The 17789-nt window shown below is 52.3% G+C and overlaps 5 protein-coding genes across 5 annotated transcripts; 4 read left to right on the forward strand and 1 right to left on the reverse strand.

The window, feature by feature from the left end:
* Positions 1–1127: 1127 nt before the first annotated feature.
* GLOTRDRAFT_141518 (uncharacterized protein) lies at positions 1128–3528 on the forward strand. The gene is made up of 11 exons (XM_007872951.1): positions 1128–1296; positions 1424–1752; positions 1879–1985; positions 2046–2095; positions 2169–2261; positions 2333–2494; positions 2547–2657; positions 2715–2858; positions 2956–3117; positions 3176–3373; positions 3421–3528. The coding sequence occupies exons 2-11, from the start codon at positions 1457–1459 to the stop codon at positions 3520–3522; spliced, it is 1425 nt and encodes a 474-aa protein (XP_007871142.1). The 5' UTR covers positions 1128–1296; positions 1424–1456; the 3' UTR covers positions 3523–3528.
* A 1799-nt stretch (positions 3529–5327) lies between these two features.
* Positions 5328–6567, forward strand: GLOTRDRAFT_82342 (NADH quinone oxidoreductase). The gene is made up of 5 exons (XM_007872952.1): positions 5328–5642; positions 5714–5771; positions 5836–5989; positions 6040–6253; positions 6311–6567. The coding sequence occupies exons 1-5, from the start codon at positions 5423–5425 to the stop codon at positions 6436–6438; spliced, it is 774 nt and encodes a 257-aa protein (XP_007871143.1). The 5' UTR covers positions 5328–5422; the 3' UTR covers positions 6439–6567.
* A 1970-nt stretch (positions 6568–8537) lies between these two features.
* Positions 8538–9579, reverse strand: GLOTRDRAFT_123576 (uncharacterized protein; the record flags this gene model as incomplete). Its single annotated transcript, XM_007872953.1, has 4 exons — positions 8538–8817; positions 8880–9045; positions 9087–9445; positions 9544–9579. The coding sequence occupies 4 exons, from the start codon at positions 9577–9579 to the stop codon at positions 8653–8655; spliced, it is 726 nt and encodes a 241-aa protein (XP_007871144.1). The 3' UTR covers positions 8538–8652.
* A 979-nt stretch (positions 9580–10558) lies between these two features.
* GLOTRDRAFT_22452 (uncharacterized protein) lies at positions 10559–11085 on the forward strand (the record flags this gene model as incomplete). The annotated part of the gene is made up of 2 exons (XM_007872899.1): positions 10559–10626; positions 10689–11085. Coding segments are annotated over 2 exons (465 nt in total), but the record flags the coding sequence as incomplete, so codon positions are not given.
* Positions 11086–14207: 3122 nt separating this feature from the next.
* On the forward strand, positions 14208–16697 carry GLOTRDRAFT_133984 (uncharacterized protein; the record flags this gene model as incomplete). Its single annotated transcript, XM_007872954.1, has 4 exons — positions 14208–14768; positions 14816–15943; positions 16009–16083; positions 16131–16697. The coding sequence occupies 4 exons, from the start codon at positions 14208–14210 to the stop codon at positions 16695–16697; spliced, it is 2331 nt and encodes a 776-aa protein (XP_007871145.1).
* Between the last annotated feature and the right edge of the window lie 1092 nt (positions 16698–17789).

Raw genomic sequence — 17789 nt, forward strand, 5'->3', positions numbered from 1 at the left:
GGCGGAGGTGGTAGTCGAGGGAAAGGATGGAAGGTAATTTCGCTCGAGTGGTACCTCATTATGTACACCCCGAAATATAACGGAGCACCATTTGCCTTGACATATCACAAATGCCACTAGTCACGGCGACAGACCTAATCTAGTAGTTCGGCTTCCCGACTGAAAGGTTTGGTGGGTTCGCGCGACGAAAGTATCCGGAAGGTCAGGATGCCCGCAAAATGGCTTCTAGTACGTGTGTTTAAACTAAAAGTGCACCATAACATGTACCAGGGACTCAGGGAGAGAGAGAGATTCAGCAATATCTCGCCGCAACCCTCGTGTAGACGTAGATCCTACACCTTTGGATTATTGATTGTCATTAATATCGAAGATGCGAAGGGTTCACAAAAAAAATCCTTCTATTGCCCTAGATAATTCGCCTGATCATGAGCTGTCCAGCAGGTCCGGATCCGGTCGCCACAAGGAGCCACAACAGTTGTATGCGGGGTCCGGTGTGCAGGACGGGGTGCACACTACTTACCGGGCCGCACAGGGTGCCGACGTTGCTAAGGCGGGCTGAGGAGGTTATTCAGCGCTCTTTCTGGAATCGACATTTTCTTTCCCATGCTGACTGGGGAACTGAGGCGAGCAGAATGGTGTCAAGCCCATTACTCTGCGAACGTGCTTTGCTGACTGGGATATCTTCGCCGTGTTTGATCGGACGTTCGCGGACGTAATGTTCCCGTTCTGAAGGTCACTCGGTAGTCGAACTAGCGGAATTTAAAAGCTAGTGAATCGACATGGCAAGGCGAACTTCTTCATCCTTCTCTACAAAGGATGAGCTTTAGTGCAACTTTGAACGCTTAGAATAGGGCCTCTCGCTACAAGGGATCTGCACTGCCAGGCACGCCGCGTTGCGCCGGACTGAGAAAACGATGACTCTTCGTCGCCGTCTTTCACCGAGATCAGTCGGTGATCCAAGAAAACAAAGAATGCTGCGCTTTACAGAATAAATCGCTCCTTGAGAGGCTGAAGTACTGAAACACTAATAATTACGGCGCTTATGGACGGACGGTTGTTGTCAACGCCACACATGCACGTGGCTGCCGCGGGCCATTGTCCGACTAGCCTGAGTCGCAGACGCGTTCAGACTTGCACTAGTACTGGCAGCCTCTTGCAGACTCTAAAATCCTAGACTGATCCCCAACTTATTCTACTCGTCTCTTGTTATTTCTTGCTTTTTGCCGAATCCGGGACGTTTTACGAGGAAAAACAGAGAGACGAGACTTGCGCGACAGCAGTGGCGCAGACATTCATGTGAGTATACGCTGATGGCCAGAGGGGCGTTAGATTGCGGGGAAACGCTCGTGGGTGCTACGCAGACGAAAGACTTGAGCGGTACTGGTCTTCTGCATACTCCCATGCTGAAGACGATCGTGCACAGATAGCGCCGACCAGTTACCAGCCGTTCGAAGTCATGAATGACCCTCTCCCGACGCCACCACTGAATACGGCATCAGCGGGACCTTCCACGCCCCCTCCAGCAGATAATTCGCAGAATGCGACAGTGTCTTCGGACGCTAGTTTGTCGCTTGATGGTTTGCTCATGCAGATCACGTCCATCAACGACCCCGAGGCCTTGGACAAAACGCTGCGAACATTTGCGCCGAAGGAAGTGAGGGAAACGATACTGGGCAGCTTACTGCCAGATGGCGCGGACCCGTTACAAGTGTTGGACGTGAGAAGGAATACGCTGGGGATCCTTTATCTATTGTGAGTCTTTCCTTCCAATACTACATCAGTAAGGGAAGCCGGCACTCGAACGTCGGTTCCGCTTGTAATCCCTTTCATTATGTCTGCATGACGCATTTGACGGGATTCATGCCTATTTGACGCTAGGTCAGCTCGACTGCAGGTCAACGCCGCCGGTGCGCCACCTCAGCATGTGATCGAGACATTTTGTCGTGAGTTCGACCAAGCACAAGCTAGGGTCGCACCTGAGCGAGGTTAGTTATCTCGAATGGTTAGCAATGGTCTACTCTGAGATATCTAACACTGTCGGATAGTAACGATGCTTGCGAGAGGAATCATACAACTAGGACAGCAAGTTGGCGATGTGAGCCTCGCTCCCGCTCCTGCGTGTCAAGTCAGAGCAGATGATGTAACTTCTCATCACTTTTCACGGTTAGGTAAAGCTCGCTGTGAAGCCTTTGCACGACCTTCTAGTCCGCTTCCCTCCAAGCTTGTCCTATCTGACACCATTGCACGGACTCTTTGTGACTGTAAGTCCTGAAACTCCTTGTGTCATACTCCGTTTGACCCATAACGTGCCATCTCTCGTACCGCAACTCAGGCTTGCGTCGCTAGCCGGCAATTTGCCGTCGCAGAGCCCGTCCTCTCAACACCCATCACCCAGATCAATACCGCTTTCTTCCCCGATCTTACCTACCTCGACAATCTCGTGTATCACTATGCTGGCGGCACGGTGTATGCCGCACTGAAGCAATGGGAGGAGGTGAATATGGTCCTCCATCCGTTCGGAACGCGGCCTAACAGTCTCTTTCTAGGCCGAGGACTTCTTTGAAATCGTGGTGGGCGCACCGGCGTTGGTGCCCAGCGCTGTCCAGCTCGAAGCTGGGAAGAAGTTGATATTGGTGCAGCTTATCAAAGACGGCAAGGTAGCTATAGTCCTGACCTGAGGTTCCGTTAGGCATCCTGATCCATTCTTGTGACAGTCAAACAATCTGCCAAAGTATGCGAACGGAAGTCTACAGCGGCAGTTGAAGAACTCGCCATACTATGGATTGACGCGGCACTACCCTCAGCAACAAGCCAAGCTCGAGCAACTTGTCGAGAAAGAGAGAGAGACGTTCGAGAAGGTGAGCCTTCGAAATAGATCGGATCGTCCATACTATCTGCGTCGTTGTCCACGATGTCATGCGTACCTCCGCGCTCATAAATCTTCCCATCGTCCAGGATCAGAACATGGGACTCGTCCTGCAGGCGCTGGATCATGCCCCTAGATGGGCCATCAAGAAGCTAACTGGGACATATCTGACCCTGAGTGTTTCCGAGATTGGGAAGACGGTAAACATGGCGGGCAAGGACGAAGCTGTCCAGCGACTAATATTGAGCATGGTGAGTGGCGCGAACGAGTCGGCTCTATGTTCCATAGTCTTCATACGCGCGGCCGTAGATTGAGAAAGAAGAGATCGATGCAACACTGTCGATGGACGGAATCGTTACTTTCAACGAAGATCACTCGGCCTTACCTATGAAGCGAATGTTGTCCAAGACGGAGGTTGACAACGCTCTGAAGGAGGCTCAGCAGCAGGCAGCGATTCTCAGGCAACTCGAACGCGAGATCGGGAAGAGTAGAGAGTATTTGCTAAAGGTGCGTTATCCCCTGGAGCAGTGAGCCTGATCCCTGACTTTCGCTAGGCTGCGAAAGTGAAGGATAATGACTGGTCGGGACCAGGGGGTCCAGACGAGGAGCTTTTGTTCGATGTAACACCAAGCGCGACATGGGCAGACGATGCCTAAGTCAACAGCCGTGAATAACAATTGTACCAGTTTCGTCCGCTATCGATGTTTTGCTCTCGTTATCATCATCCTCAGCATCCACCGATATCAAGGGTGACTTCCAATGATTCTTTGACATTCTATCTGTTACTGTGATATTACTCAATTCCTGACCAGAGCGCTGGCCATTGAGCCTTGGACGAGAGGCCAACCACTATGTTCACGTTGAGCTTGACAGTGATCCCGGTGGAGTTCACTATCAAGTTCAGCGATGAATATTGGAGGTAGCGTCACAGTACGATCGGTCTTATAAGTTAGCTTCGGATTCATACTTCCTACTCGGATTCTGGACAGGACCCCTACCTAAAGTACCAGCGATTGCGAAGTGGGCAGTTTGTTCCGAAGGACAAAGGGAGGATAAATGCAAAATACGGTGCGCCCTTCTTTATACCTCGCCGATGCAATGATGTGACACAATATTTAGTGAAACATCTTCGCGACTTTGTATGTGCTTCGGACGTTGATCGTCGCCTAATATGTCGAACAATAGATGTCAAGACTTTAAATTTGTTCTTATTTGCGCGCCGCCCTCCTAGGCACCTACACGACCAGGTAATATAACTGTATTTCGGGATCCTGAACCCATTGGAGTCCTTGTCCCGATGGTATGCTTTATCCAACAGTCGCAGTCACTAATGGGATTGCCATGTGACGCTGATGCAAAATCTAAGAGGGAAAGACGCGCAACGAGCCGCGTTGGCTGAACAATTGCCTTCAAGCCTGCGTCGACCATAATGCGACTATTCTGCGCTCAGGCAGTCCGGACGGGCCAGGTCTCAACATCAGAAGTCTCAGTATTGCCTACTGGATCTATCGGTTAATCTCACGAAGATGTACCGTTGGCCCTGGTGAGTACGATTGGCGTAGTCAAGCAATTCATTGTACGCCTTCCCTTAAATATGAGTGTGGGTGTTGAACGACTCCTCAATATTACTACGCACTGCCGCGGCAATCAAAGCAGTGAGCAAGATCACCACACGATTACCAAGATGCGTATCTCAGATGCAGATGTTGGCTCGAATATATTCATTAAGCTGCAGTAGACGCCAAGCGTTGTGCTCGCCAGCAATCTATGTATTGTACTCATGCCGATAGAGGGCGATAGTCACGTTGGCTAAGGAGGCATCTCATTCGAGGGTCGTCGTATCCCGTGCGCAGGCTTTCATTATTAGAATCCAGCTCAGTATTCCCGTTCCTCAGAAAATAAGTATCTATCGTAGGGGAAGGAGGGGGAGGGCTGTCACGAAATCTCCGTCTGTGAGACGAGGCTTATCGCTCTGGAGCATGTCGGAGTCCTGCTGTCAGTAGCATTGCGCAGCCGGCCCAGTCCATGGCGTTTTCGCACAGTTTTCACGATCAGCCAGGCCATGAGTAAGAGTCTGAGTAATGTTTATCATCGCACATGAATAGAATGACCCACGGCGCTACTTGTATCCCACGTTCCAAGGTATAACCACCCGATTACCATGGAGGTCTTCGTCGTACTGCTTGACGTTAGGACGCCAGGACTTGCTCGAGTAGTGGTGAACCGGGCACTGTGAAACCGATCATTCTCGTAGATGGGTTAGGACCTTGTGCGCTCATCCTGACCAATCGTTCATTCTCAGCGAACTCCGTTCCAGGGACCGGATATCTTTAGGTCTGCCTAGCTGGTCTGTCATGGCGCATTCTCTCAGGGAGAAGCATCTTTGGCTGATTCAGCCTCGAGTTTCGTCTGTCCTAAACCAGTTGAGCCCTCTCACGACGCACTCACGAGTTCATGCGAATAACGACATAGGCATCGTCTGCGCTTCATAAGGAAGCTATAACAATGTGTTTATTGGGCGAGATTCGATCGCTCACTCAGACGCAGCGGGCGTAAATGTGTTTTCCCTCCAAACGCCGGAAGGACGGCTCACCTGAAGAGGGTGGCCGAATCAAACGATCTCGATCCGCTCAAGAACCCGCTGAAAGTACAAATACCCCGGCCCCTCCGACATCTACCGGAACTAAACCCACCACCACCCAAACTACCGATACCACCATGTCCTCCCCCAGACTCGCCATCGTCATCTACACGATGTACGGCCATGTTGCCAAACGTACGTACATCGTTGTCCCGTATTCCCCTCCCCTCGGCTTGCCATCGACATCGTGCTGATGGTCGGTACAGTGGCCGAGGCCATCAAGAGTGGTATTGAGGGTGCTGGTGGGAACGCTTCCATCTTCCAGTGCGTCAAATCTTGAAGATTCCTTGGATCGTGCCGTGATACATACTATTCCTCTACGTTACAGGGTTGCAGAGACTCTTTCTCCCGAGATTTTGAACCTGGTGAAGGCGCCGCCCAAGCCCGACTATCCCGTTATGGACCCTTTGGACTTGAAGAACTATGATGGTTTCCTGTTCGGTATCCCCACGCGGTATGGTAACTTCCCAGTACAATGGAAGGTTAGTGTAGCTCTCTTCTTGCGCCAGGTCCCGTTTCTAATACCTTGCAGGCGTTCTGGGACTCCACTGGTCCCCTCTGGGCCAGCACGGCTCTGTGCGGCAAGTACGCGGGTCTCTTCGTTTCGACCGGCTCCCCTGGTGGAGGTCAGGAGTCGACTTTGATGGCTGCCATGTCCACCCTCGTCCACCATGGTGTTATCTACGTCCCCTTGGGCTACAAATACACTTTTGCGCAACTCGCCAACTTGACTGAGGTTCGCGGTGGTAAGCGTCCATAATCTAGTGTCACTTCGAATAAGGAATTGAGCAGTCTCGGTACAGGGTCACCATGGGGCGCTGGTACCTTTGCCAACTCCGATGGCTCTCGCCAGCCGACTCCCTTGGAGCTTGAGATTGCCAACCTCCAGGGCAAGAGCTTCTACGAGTACGTTGCCAGGGTGAAGTGGTAAACTGCGTGGCGTCTCCTTTTCCGTAGGTCCTCTTGGTAGTGGCGGTTTCTATCTTGCATTGTAATATACCTGTTTTCCCATCATCTGTGCTGAATCCGCACGCGTGCATATCCAAGCGACGTTCCAGGGAATGAGCGGCAGGCTCTTGGGAAGGGAGCCAGATGCACGGGCAGCGACGCATGGGAACGGGTAGCGCCACAATAGGGTCTATGCCGCAGCAGTTTAATTGGCCGGGGTCGATACTGCATGGTGCTTTTACAGTCAACTGTCCGGAGGACATGAAGGAGGACAGGCATATCTGGATATCTATCGTCCATACCGAGGTGGGACATACGAGTCCCTCTGACTCCCTCAGAGACTATTAGCATCCGCGCTTCCTTGCCTACACCATCAGCGGGCATCCGTTCGTTTCATGGTATTGCAAAGGTCGTCAACCAAAACAAAGACGTGTTTCATACCGGACGACCGGCCTCCAACTATGGTCCACCGGTTGCTCTCTTTAATTCTGTGTTGGGTCGGCTCGCATATCAACTTTCGCATCTTCAGGACATATCAGAGATTCATCCCGCCTCATTCCGAGCAGCTCATGAGCTGGTCACCCTGAGTCTTGGTAGCTATCCATCAGAGGAAATTCACGTTGATTCGCTCTCTCGCCCGTCGCAGCAATTCCTCGGCATGCCATTTACGCGGAAGCTGAAGACTGCTGGTATCGAACCTAATACCGTGGTTGGGGGTAGTGAGCCCTTTGGTCTCATGGAGGTCAAGAATGAGGTTGGCTTGAATGGGGATGGTTTGGTGTATGCTAAGATCGTCACGGAAACCACGGGAAAGGTAGGCTAATTCGTTGTATCGTCTATACTGGTGAGGATATTACAGATGTTACTCCGACGGAAGCGATCAAACTGCCCTGCCGTTCTCATTGGCGTTATGGGGGATCTCTTGGAGATTGCGATTGCTACCTACACCGATTGCCCTTGTATCGACTGTCTTTTCTCCGAGCGGCTGCGTTTAGGCTTCCATGAGCTCACTGTAGTCCCTCGCGTGGCTCGTGTCTTCAAGGCTGTGAAAGAGGTGTTTACAGGGCTAGAGCGGTTCTACTCGGAAATCGACAATGTGCCGCCATCTCCTACTTGTTTCCGTCGCCGCCGCCTTGCCATTCTTACGAGCATCTCATCCCGTGTCTGAAATTCACTGGCCGATTATCCGTCCTGGGTAAGTCCTATCAAATGGCAGATGCTTCGCACGAGAGACGCTCTGGTCTTTACCTCGGTACTCTTTTGATCTCGGATGACGCCGAGCCTGCGGATGTGTCGTCTGTCCCTGATGACAATGGCAGAGAGGTTGTGGTCAAGTTCACCGCCAAATATAACTCGGATGCACATAAACTTGTAGCGGAAGCTGGACTCGCACCAGCGCTACATGCCTGTGTACCCGTGCTCGGCGGTTGTGATGGACCGTGTTCATGGGGACACGGCATGGGCTTCAGAGGCTCTGGGCAAGCCACTTCCATACAGCGCCTACAAGGATGTCAAGACAGCTATTGAGCTGCTCCATGCTCACAATATTGTCTTTAGCGATTTCCGCACCCCGAATTTAATGTGCATACCTGGCAAGAGTGGCTCAGATGAAGCTGCGCGCGCCATGCTGATCGACTTTGACTGGGTCGGCATCCACGGTGAAGGAAGGTACCCGCCGACTTTGAATGATAGCAACCCAATATGGCCCGCCTCTGTTCAGCGAGGCGCATCCATGCTCAAGGCACACGACTTGGAGATGCTTGATGCGCTCAAGAAGGTGTGCCTCTCGGAGGCTTCATGAGTGAGTAGAGATTGGTGGGTCCATTGCTGTCTGATACGGGAAGTCGTCGTCGATAAAGCTGTTCGTTGCCTGCACGCTCCTGCGTCTTTTTGAAATGTACATATCGACAATGCCCTGTCGAGAGTAGGAAACATTGCGAATCAATTGCACCTTGTCGTTATGAGTCGGGTGAACTAGAGCATAACCTTTCTTCGTCTGTGATCTTGGGTTGTCGAGTATTGGCCAAGGGTGACATTGAGCCATGAACCGGCTCTACTCTCAAACATCTCTCAGTCATAGATCCAGAAATGAATAATGATAGCAGTACAACCCATACAAATTTCACATCCAATACATTACTCCTGGCCCTTCGCCTGCCTTTATAACCTTCTCTGGCCCCGTCCATCCTCCCCCCGCTCACATCGACCGCCCACGACTTGACTTCTCCACCGCTTCGTGGACATTAAACGGCGTGAGCCCACCTGCCGGGATAATGGGCATCGCAAAATACGGCTGCTTCTGCGCAACCGGAGTCCCGTTGGTCGTCGTGGTACCTGCGGCGTGTCCCCATCCGCGACTGGACTAGCAGCAGCAGGCAGGGCAGCCGAGCCGACTCAATCTCCGCGATATCATCCTGGGCCCACCTCACGCGAGTATACCCAGTCCACCGCCTTGCCGCCGTCCCCCCCGGCTCCCCCGCTGATCCCACCGCTCCTCATCGAATCGGACAACACAAACTGGTGCAGCCCCGCCTTCTTCATCTCCGCTACGTCCACGTCCCTGCCCTTCTCCGCGCCGACGTGGAACACCCTGATGACGGGCACCGGGATGAATTTCTGAATTTCGCGTACTCGGCGGGCTCGGAGCCGTGCAGCTGGTCGAGCTGGGCGGCAGCCACAGCGACAAAGACATACACCAGCGGTTGGTTCTGGAAGACGTCGACGAGCAGCGGCCGCGGCCGAGGGGGGCGAGAATACAGACTTGGCGTGCTGCGTGAACCGAACCAGGGGAGTCGCTCCTCGTGCGGAGAGGGGCGAGTGAGATGTAGTAGCGCGTCTTGAGCGGATGGCGGATATCGTCTGCGCCGTCTCAGGCGGTAAGGCCCAGCATATCCGCCCCCGTGTCCGCAGCCGCCAGCGCCTCCTCCGCGATCCCGATCCCACAAATCTTCACCAGCAGGGCCTGCTCCTCCTCCGCCCTCATCAGCTCTCTGGTGAATTGCAAGGCGTTCAAGTTCGAAGAGGTGCAGCCCCGACTGGAATGTTTTTCTCACGTACTTCCAGCGAAAGCCCTGCGTGCACTACTTACTAGGTACTTACTGTACACACGTCCAGCTGCAGGCATTCCACATCTAGCGATGTTCCTTCTTCTATCTCTTTCTCACCCCCGTCTTAGAGTTCCCTGTCACGATGGGACCCGGTACTTTTGCAGACGTGCCAGTGGCGTGGGCCTAAAACCCACCCCAGACAGAGCACTGGAGGCTCTGGGCAAGTAGCTCTCAAAGTCAGGCAAGGCATAGGCAATTACAGGTGATTCTGTCCTGCTACAAAATGGTGTAACCGTGACACGCGATACACTCAAGAGTCTGACGATACGATGTACGTGGCATAGAGTGCCAGTGAAGGCAGTGCGCCCAGTACTCGGGAGCGTTTATGATATGAAGCCCAGGGAGCAGCCCTTCTCGTGGTTCTGTACACTCACAAATTATGAAATGTGCTGGAAAGGATTATTGGTGGCTAAACGCAGCTACGCCTCAGGCTCCGAGCACGTCATGATTCCACGAGGGGGAAGGAAGGTAGCTATCCAACGCCCACACTGGGAAGATCTCAGTATCATATAGATCCCGGACCGAGGAGTAAAACCCACCACCAACCCCGGATTAGCCAAGTACGTTCATGGCGCTTTCTCTTGAGGCACTCCTGTATCATTGATGCTGCGACAGGCCCTTCTATCACTAGAGCATGCACCAAAAACCATAATGTTGGGAATGGGAACATTCTCCTCGCTCCCACTTGATGCTTACTATATCGGTGTAGGGAAGTTGCCACAAAGGACCACATCGTCCAGTGGTGACATGCATCTCACGATGAGGCGCCCTTGCTCTTCTCCTATGGGAGTATCAGAGATCACCAATTAGAAGCCCCGAGTTACGCTTACCAGGTCATAAAAGCATACGTAGCGTACATGATTTCCCCTCTCGCAAGCTACCTGGACACTATGACCGCCCACGACTCTTTCAGCAACTCGTCGACTACAGTGGAGGTAAGGGTCTGCTCCCTGTGTCCGCGCGCAGCACCTAATAATTGTATTTGAGATTACATGTCCTGAAGATACTACTGGCATCGAGCGAATTATGCTTGCTGCCCAAGGTGACCTGCAACGACTTCTCAGGTATGATGATAACCTCCTTTCTCAATTTCAAGTTCATAAATCGTATTTCCTTTGTTTTCAAGCTCATTTTTTGCGCGTCCTATCTCGGTGGAGCGCGTCTATGCTAATACCAGCCCTCGACTGGTCCCCGCTTCACCGTCCGACCCCATCACACAGCACCGACAAGTGCAGCTGAAGTGTGCCTCCCGCATAGTCTGCATCGCCACATCTTCTGTCGTCATTACGTCTCCCGAATGCGAACGACTCTTTCTGGAGGAAAAGTTTGCAATCGGCCAGCTCTTCAGACAGCTCCGCGTCACGCCCAAATTTACTCTGCTCAACGTCGAGACGCGTATCGTTAAAGGAAGACGCGAGCTCGAGAGGACATACATGCTCGAGACCAACGGCATCTCCTGCAAGATCACGGAGGTATTCCCGGACAGGGATATGTTCGTTCTGGGAAGAGCATGGCTGGACGACCCCAAATCTACTAGGCTTGAAATGCCGCCCAGCGACGAGCGCTATGTATACCAAGAGAAAGGTGTGGACTGCGGGGCCGGGGACACCATCAGTCCTCAGGCTCTTGCCACCGCCGCGACGTTGTCGTCCATCCTATATGGTCGCGACGTTGATCCATTGATAGGCCAGGGCGTCCGCGGTGACTATTCCGCATTGTCTGCCCGCCGCGGTCCCGACGATGACATCTCATATGCCCACTTCGCAAAACTTGTGGAGTACCAGTCATCAATGTGGTACGAGAAGCTATCTCCGCTGCTTCCAGCCGAAGCCGCTAGGTTAGGTGCGGACGCACCCGTCGTTGCTGTATTTGGGGACAGCGGTCTGCAGTCCACGATCACTGCCATGGCTTTACTGAGACTCAACGTCACGGTGTTCTTCATAACACCATCTGTACGTAGCCATACTCAACTATGGCACGTCCGTGGTCCCCTACTGATCATCTAACTCTGTTTAGGACTCTATCACGTCCCTTCTGGAAGACCTGGCTGCGCGACGGGTGTTCGCGGTCATATATGACAATCGCTACAGTGACGCCGCTCACGCGGTAGAAGAGAAACTGGCGATACCGACCCTAGCTCGCGAAGATGCTCTCCACGCCTCTAATTTATCCTCTGACTTATTACACGACCAGGGCAAGCGCGCAACGACACTTCATGACACACCTCCATCTATACCCGTCATTGTCCACAACCACCCGACCACGGCTATCGCGAGCCACTAGTCCCACTTCCACCGTCACTCACATCAAATTTTATAGACTACAATGGACAAGTTATATGCGTATAAGACGTCACCCCGCCGTAGGATATGCAACACCGGCCAAGGATAAACGGGGACTTCTATCTTCTATTGACCCATTTGCTCTGATTTGCTCTCGTGTTTTTAGTTCGTTGTTCCGACTCGGTTGCGCATGTACGAGATGTACGATAGTGCTGTTCTGTAGATGTAGAGATACTTCATACCGCTTTTCGAGAGTCAACTCGCCATTCGACTCGAATGTGAGACGAGATGGTCTCGCACCAATCGGAGTAATTCCACGTCGTGGTGCTATGGAAGGAACAACTCACCTGGAGTCGCAGGCAGATAGTCGTCAGATAAGAACCGTCGCGTTGGTGAGGGTAGCACGAGAAGTCTAACCTGGAGGGCGTACCAAGACATCGGGCTTCCCAAGGCGAATCATCCCCACTTGACGCTGAGAGCGTCACCGTTCGTATCGGACTCACACAGATTGGGTGTGAAGAAGTCCGGATACGTGAGATATGTGTACCCGGTCTAAGATCGTGCGACGATCTCGACATCTCTGGCGAGCGTTTTAATTATGTCTCATGCTTGGCATGAGGTGCATTGGCTTCGAGCTTCGATAATTGCTCTATGGATGTGGCTGCTCAGTAAGTTAGCCGGGAAACACCCGACGTCGAGCCCCAAGTGAAGACAGTCAATCGCGTATTTAGCCTTCTGAATACACGTACAGTACATCAGTTTTAGCTTGAACGACATCCTGGGTTTCACATGACACTCCCAGTGTCAGGAGCTGGTGTCATTCTCACCCATATTGTTGAGAGTTGCTGCAACTTGAATTTGTCACAGCGAGCAGAGACACATGCCAAGAGAGCTGAACCGGAGAATAATCCGCCCTTGGGGATCGAGGAGGTGCAATAGACGGGAGTCCGAGTCCGAAAGAAGATCCAGACCCAGGGAGGGGGGACAGCAAATATGAAAGTTAGTGGGGCCACTCTTGAGCTTGAGCGCACAGGCTATACTGGACAAGACTGTGGTGACTGGGTAACAATGAAGGCAGGCACGATTGGCCCGTCCATGTATATCATCCAGTGCTTATTAGATAGCGGCTCCTAAGCTAATTCCGTACGTGGCTGCACTGCCCTCAACTCAGCGTCAGGGAACGGGATACGGGAGCCGGGAAGAACTCACAAGCTCCAGGGGCTGCAATACTCGTCCTGCGCAATTGTACTCTTGAGCCTCATGGTACTCTTGAGCCTCATCAGGTTGGCAAAGTAAGAATCAATCTTCCGGGGGTTGACGCCATGGCCCCCTTATTGTGTGCAGGCTCACAACACGTATAGGGATGAAATATGGCCTATGAGCTGGCAATCACCGGTGTAGCCGCTACAACGCGCAACTGGAGTCCTAAATGTCAAACTAGAGTCGAAAAGTATGCAGCCTCAGAGTAAGGTGCGGACCGACGTATTGGTGGGCAGGATATACCCAGCACCGTATACGTAGGCAAGGTACGAGATACTCCGGAGGGCCGTGCGCAGGGCTTCTACCGTCGTTGCGAATGGTTCCCGCGATGACTTGCGGAATTCGTCTAACGTGTGATATGCATCGCAGACACTTGCGGGACCTAGAGTGGACATCCAGACGATCCCCGTCAAAGTGACTGATAGGCCGCATCTTCAGGGTTACGGCCAGGCTATGAATGGCACCACTGCAGGTCTGAGGGAACCTTGGCTCGCTCAGTGAAGAAGCTTATGGACTGCAAGCAATAACGACGCGTAGAAATCAGAACAAAGAGCTCATACCGCGTTGATATGAGTTTAGTCTAAAGAGGGGACTTGTTCGTGATGTACCAGGAAGTAACAAACATCGCGTCTCCGGGGAAGGCCGTGTCATATTTGGCACGAGTGGCTGGAAGCGTGCCACCCTATTGCCCCATACGTTGTTGTATCTGGAGAATCGTCTAGCAAGACATCCGCCCTGCAAAACAGGAATCTTCTGTACAGCCTGCACCTTCAATGGGGTCGAAACAGTTGTCTGAGCGGAATCTCCTTGGGTATACGGCAGCACGGGTCCACGGGTCACAGATCCCATACAAGGTGTACAGATGTAGTAACGGCGGCCGAATTTAGACCAATGAGCGCTAGATGAGATGCTGTGAACCTTCACAGCTTAATGGTTGACACAGCATCGCCGACGCTCCAAGTCAGACCCCCAACTTCTACTTGATGTGTCGCATTCGCTGATTGACCTACTTCACCAGGGCTTGCACAACTGAACCTGCTGCATATTCGCTGTGCGACGCCATACAGAGCAGCTGAGGCTAGGCGTCAAGGGAGCCGCGTCTAATGGCATCCACATCCAGTCGCACACCAACCGACGATGAGCTTCGCCACAAACAGTTCCTTAACTCGGAATGGGAGCGCGAGGAAGCCTTCGAAGAGACCCTCAGAAGCCAGCGGTATGAAGTCTTGCAGGCCGAGATAAGCAATGGTGCAGGCGAACGGGCTCGCAACAAAGTTTTCGACGAGTTCATTGTGAAAATCGACGAAGCGCGGGCGAACGCTGCCTACGCACGCATGCAGGCCTTCGAAGGCGCTCGAGAGTCCCAACAGCTGGAGTACGAGAAGAATGAAGCGATAAGAAGTGCGGCGTTTCAGAGTGAAATGCACACCTTTCAGGCCCAGGTTGTCGTCGAGCTGGAGGTGCAGGAGAAACACTGCTCGAGATTCATGGATTTTCGTGGGCCAGTGTTGGCGCAGGACCACCAGCATCGACAGGCCGTCTGCGCCTCGCTCAGACGTCGGTTTGAGCAGCAATTTGACGATATCCTCAAACCTTGGGTGGAAGCCTTCGACCAAAATTTCGAAGCTTTACTGAGAAAAAGACAGGAACGGGCCTTAAGACTAGTCAGTTCTGAGACTCTGGCCGTGCCAGCTATCTGACTCGTCCACAGCGTAGAGAGTACCCGCAACCCTTCGATGAATTGTTTCCGGGAGCTGAAAGCTCCACCACACACACAGTAGGAAGTGTACCGGGATACCCGGACGCGGACCCGACCTGGACGTCCGGCTTCGAGGAAGATTTATCAGGATCGGACTCAACTGAGATATCACCTTTGATTCCTCTTCCGCATGGGTCGCATTCTCTTCGGCGCGATACAATCGGGATGCCATCGAGTTCCAGTAATATTCAATACCTAGGGGGAGCAAATCAGAGTGAAGAAGACCCAGGTAATCTTTCGGGTCCCGTAGAAGGTTCTCGTCCAGGGGGAGCCATGCCACCCCTTGCATGTGAAGAAATGGGCGCATCACCATCTCGGGAGGGCTCAAACTCCAACCCGGCAAGAAACGAGGATGCTAGTCCTAAAGGCATGCAACCCACAGAGCTGTCGATTGATGTAATGTTCCAAGAGAACCAGACGAACCGCCGGGAGAGATTCAGAGAGGAGGAGCGGGAAAGGGTAGAACGCTGGATCGCAGAGGAAATGGTGCGGGATTACGCAGGAACTGATAGGGAAGTGGTGTTTGAGTCGAAGATACTGGATTCTGCAAAAACATTCACCCAAGAGATGCTAACATACGACCGGATATTCGAGATCAAACAGCAAGATAGAGTACTGGACGTCACCGGCGATCGGTTCAATGAGGCCCTATCTCAATGGGTCGGCAGCTTCAGGGCCTTCGAATCTCAAACCGACTCCCTTTATGTCAGTATGATGAAGGCAGAAGAGGACCTTGTCCAGGCGCTGCAGGACACCGTGGAAGAGGTCGTTGAACGCCAGACGGACTGGATGAATGATCTCCGAGACAAACATAGGAAAGTTTTCTCTCAGACAAGATCTCTCCTCGCTATGTGGGTCGGTTGTTCGATATCGCTGCCATGGAATTCTAAGGGACAATCGACGCGGCGCAAGTTCATGTACCGAACAGCGAACCGAGAAAGCGAGATGGTTAGAGACATAGATCGGGTAGGAACCGGCCCCGCTCCAAAGAGGCCATGCCCACTGCGGCAGGGTGGTGGACCCATCCGATTACCATCATTCAACATAGCAAGGAGACCTTCATCGCCTGTCACAGGCGTGGTGAGTAATTCATAGTAACGTGGGTCTGTGAAAGCAAACCCTCAGCTTATGGGAATCTTCCCTAGGGTATACAAAGCATCGTCGCACGTACTTATATTGCCGATCCCCTTCCTATCCCCGGCGACTTACACGGGAGAGAGGTGCGTAACCTATGCAAGGAAGCGGCAGCTGTCTGATTTGTCCCTAGGCGAACCTCTCCGGTGAACGAGACCGGCAGACAGTCTTTCGAGAATCGCAGGAGAGCATGAAGACAGTATTTGATAAGAGTATGCGAAAGCGCCAGCAGGAATTCGCGCTCAAGGAGGCGGGCCGTGAACAAGCCTTTGCGCAGGCGCAGACAGCCTGGCAACGCAGATGGCAGGCTCAGGAAAGATCTCAGAGCGACGAGTATATCGACTCTCAGAGACGGAGGGCTGAGGAGTTCCAAGAGAGCCAGGTAGTCCGCAAGAGGAAATTTCACGAGGAACAACGAGACAGAGCAAAGAGATTTCACGATTTCATTGAAGCCAGGAGGGACGAGTTCAGACGGAATCAGGAGGCGCGAGAAGTGCGATGGACGCAAGGAGAAGACAACCTCCGGTACGGGTTCTGGGAATGGGAGGAGGAATATCTCGCGCAGCTAAGCGGTATGGTGACGAAATACCAGGGGCTCTTTTGTGACGATGAGGCCAGCCGCCACCAGGATTTTGAGCGCGCGGTTGACTCCAGGGTCCCTTACAGCGACCGTCCGGGCTCTGGCTGCTCTATTGCGTGACAATACCTGCAACATACGGGTGGAGAATCAATGGCTCGATTTGAAACAATTACTGGGGAGGAGCGCATGCGATATACACACATTTGTATTTACCTCAGAGACTCGTATGAACCAGATATTCCCCGACGTGCCTGTCAATATTCATCAGTGTTGGCGCGTCATAGTCATTATTCGTGACTGTGACCAAAATGACTTCAGTTATTACCGAAATTACTAGGTATGACCACGTGGTCACTGTAGTCACAGTCCTTTCGCTAGCAGGGCAACGGAGCTCAAAATAGCAAGCACAAGAGCCTTCCGAAACTTTAGGGCGGGCCAGAATATCAAAATGAATGCTCAACCACCATATAAAGTTCAGGCTCAGTCAAATATGTGATACAGGATTTATTACACAGATACATCACTGAACTAGATAACATAAATTATATACTGAATGGTCTTTAAGTGAGCCAGAAATTCATTTGTAAATCCCAGATTCTATGCGACCCTGGGCCCAAATCATAATTTCAGAGCCAGAATCATACCCTGTGACCGGTCGGAATTCAGAATTTAACTTGGACCGGTTTTGCGCTATAAATAATAATTGCAGGGAGGTGTATAAATGTATTACCAAACATGTCTCTATATTATTAAACTACTAGTGCTTTGAAACGTTGGCGTGAATATTTTGTGTCAGACCGAACCAGAATCTAATCGGGCCGCCGGCGGGCCACTCGCAGCCCACTGATAAGATGAAGCATAGCCGCCGTCACGCAGCTCCCGAAGTCACAGCGGCTCAGCCGCTGTGAACGCCACTTAAAGATATTGACGGCGGCTGACCCGGGGGCGAACATGAGTTTATGGACTAAATACAAAGGTGCTATGCCACCACAAGCCAGACACATACAGATGATAAAGGAATGGGTTCTCAACGGGCATCCACGGAGAGTTTGCAGTGCGACTCATACCGACCACTGAACTTCCTCACAGCAGAAGCATTATGGCGCAAAAAGGAGCGCCACTGCATCTGTGACATGGGTTGAGCAGTCCCCTTCATGATTTCCCTAAGCCGATTTTGGTACCACTCTTCTGCCCCGTTGGTCCAATAGCCGG

Source organism: Gloeophyllum trabeum, assembly GCF_000344685.1.
Source record: "Gloeophyllum trabeum ATCC 11539 unplaced genomic scaffold GLOTRscaffold_00021, whole genome shotgun sequence".
In the NCBI taxonomy this organism is placed as follows: domain Eukaryota; kingdom Fungi; phylum Basidiomycota; class Agaricomycetes; order Gloeophyllales; family Gloeophyllaceae; genus Gloeophyllum; species Gloeophyllum trabeum.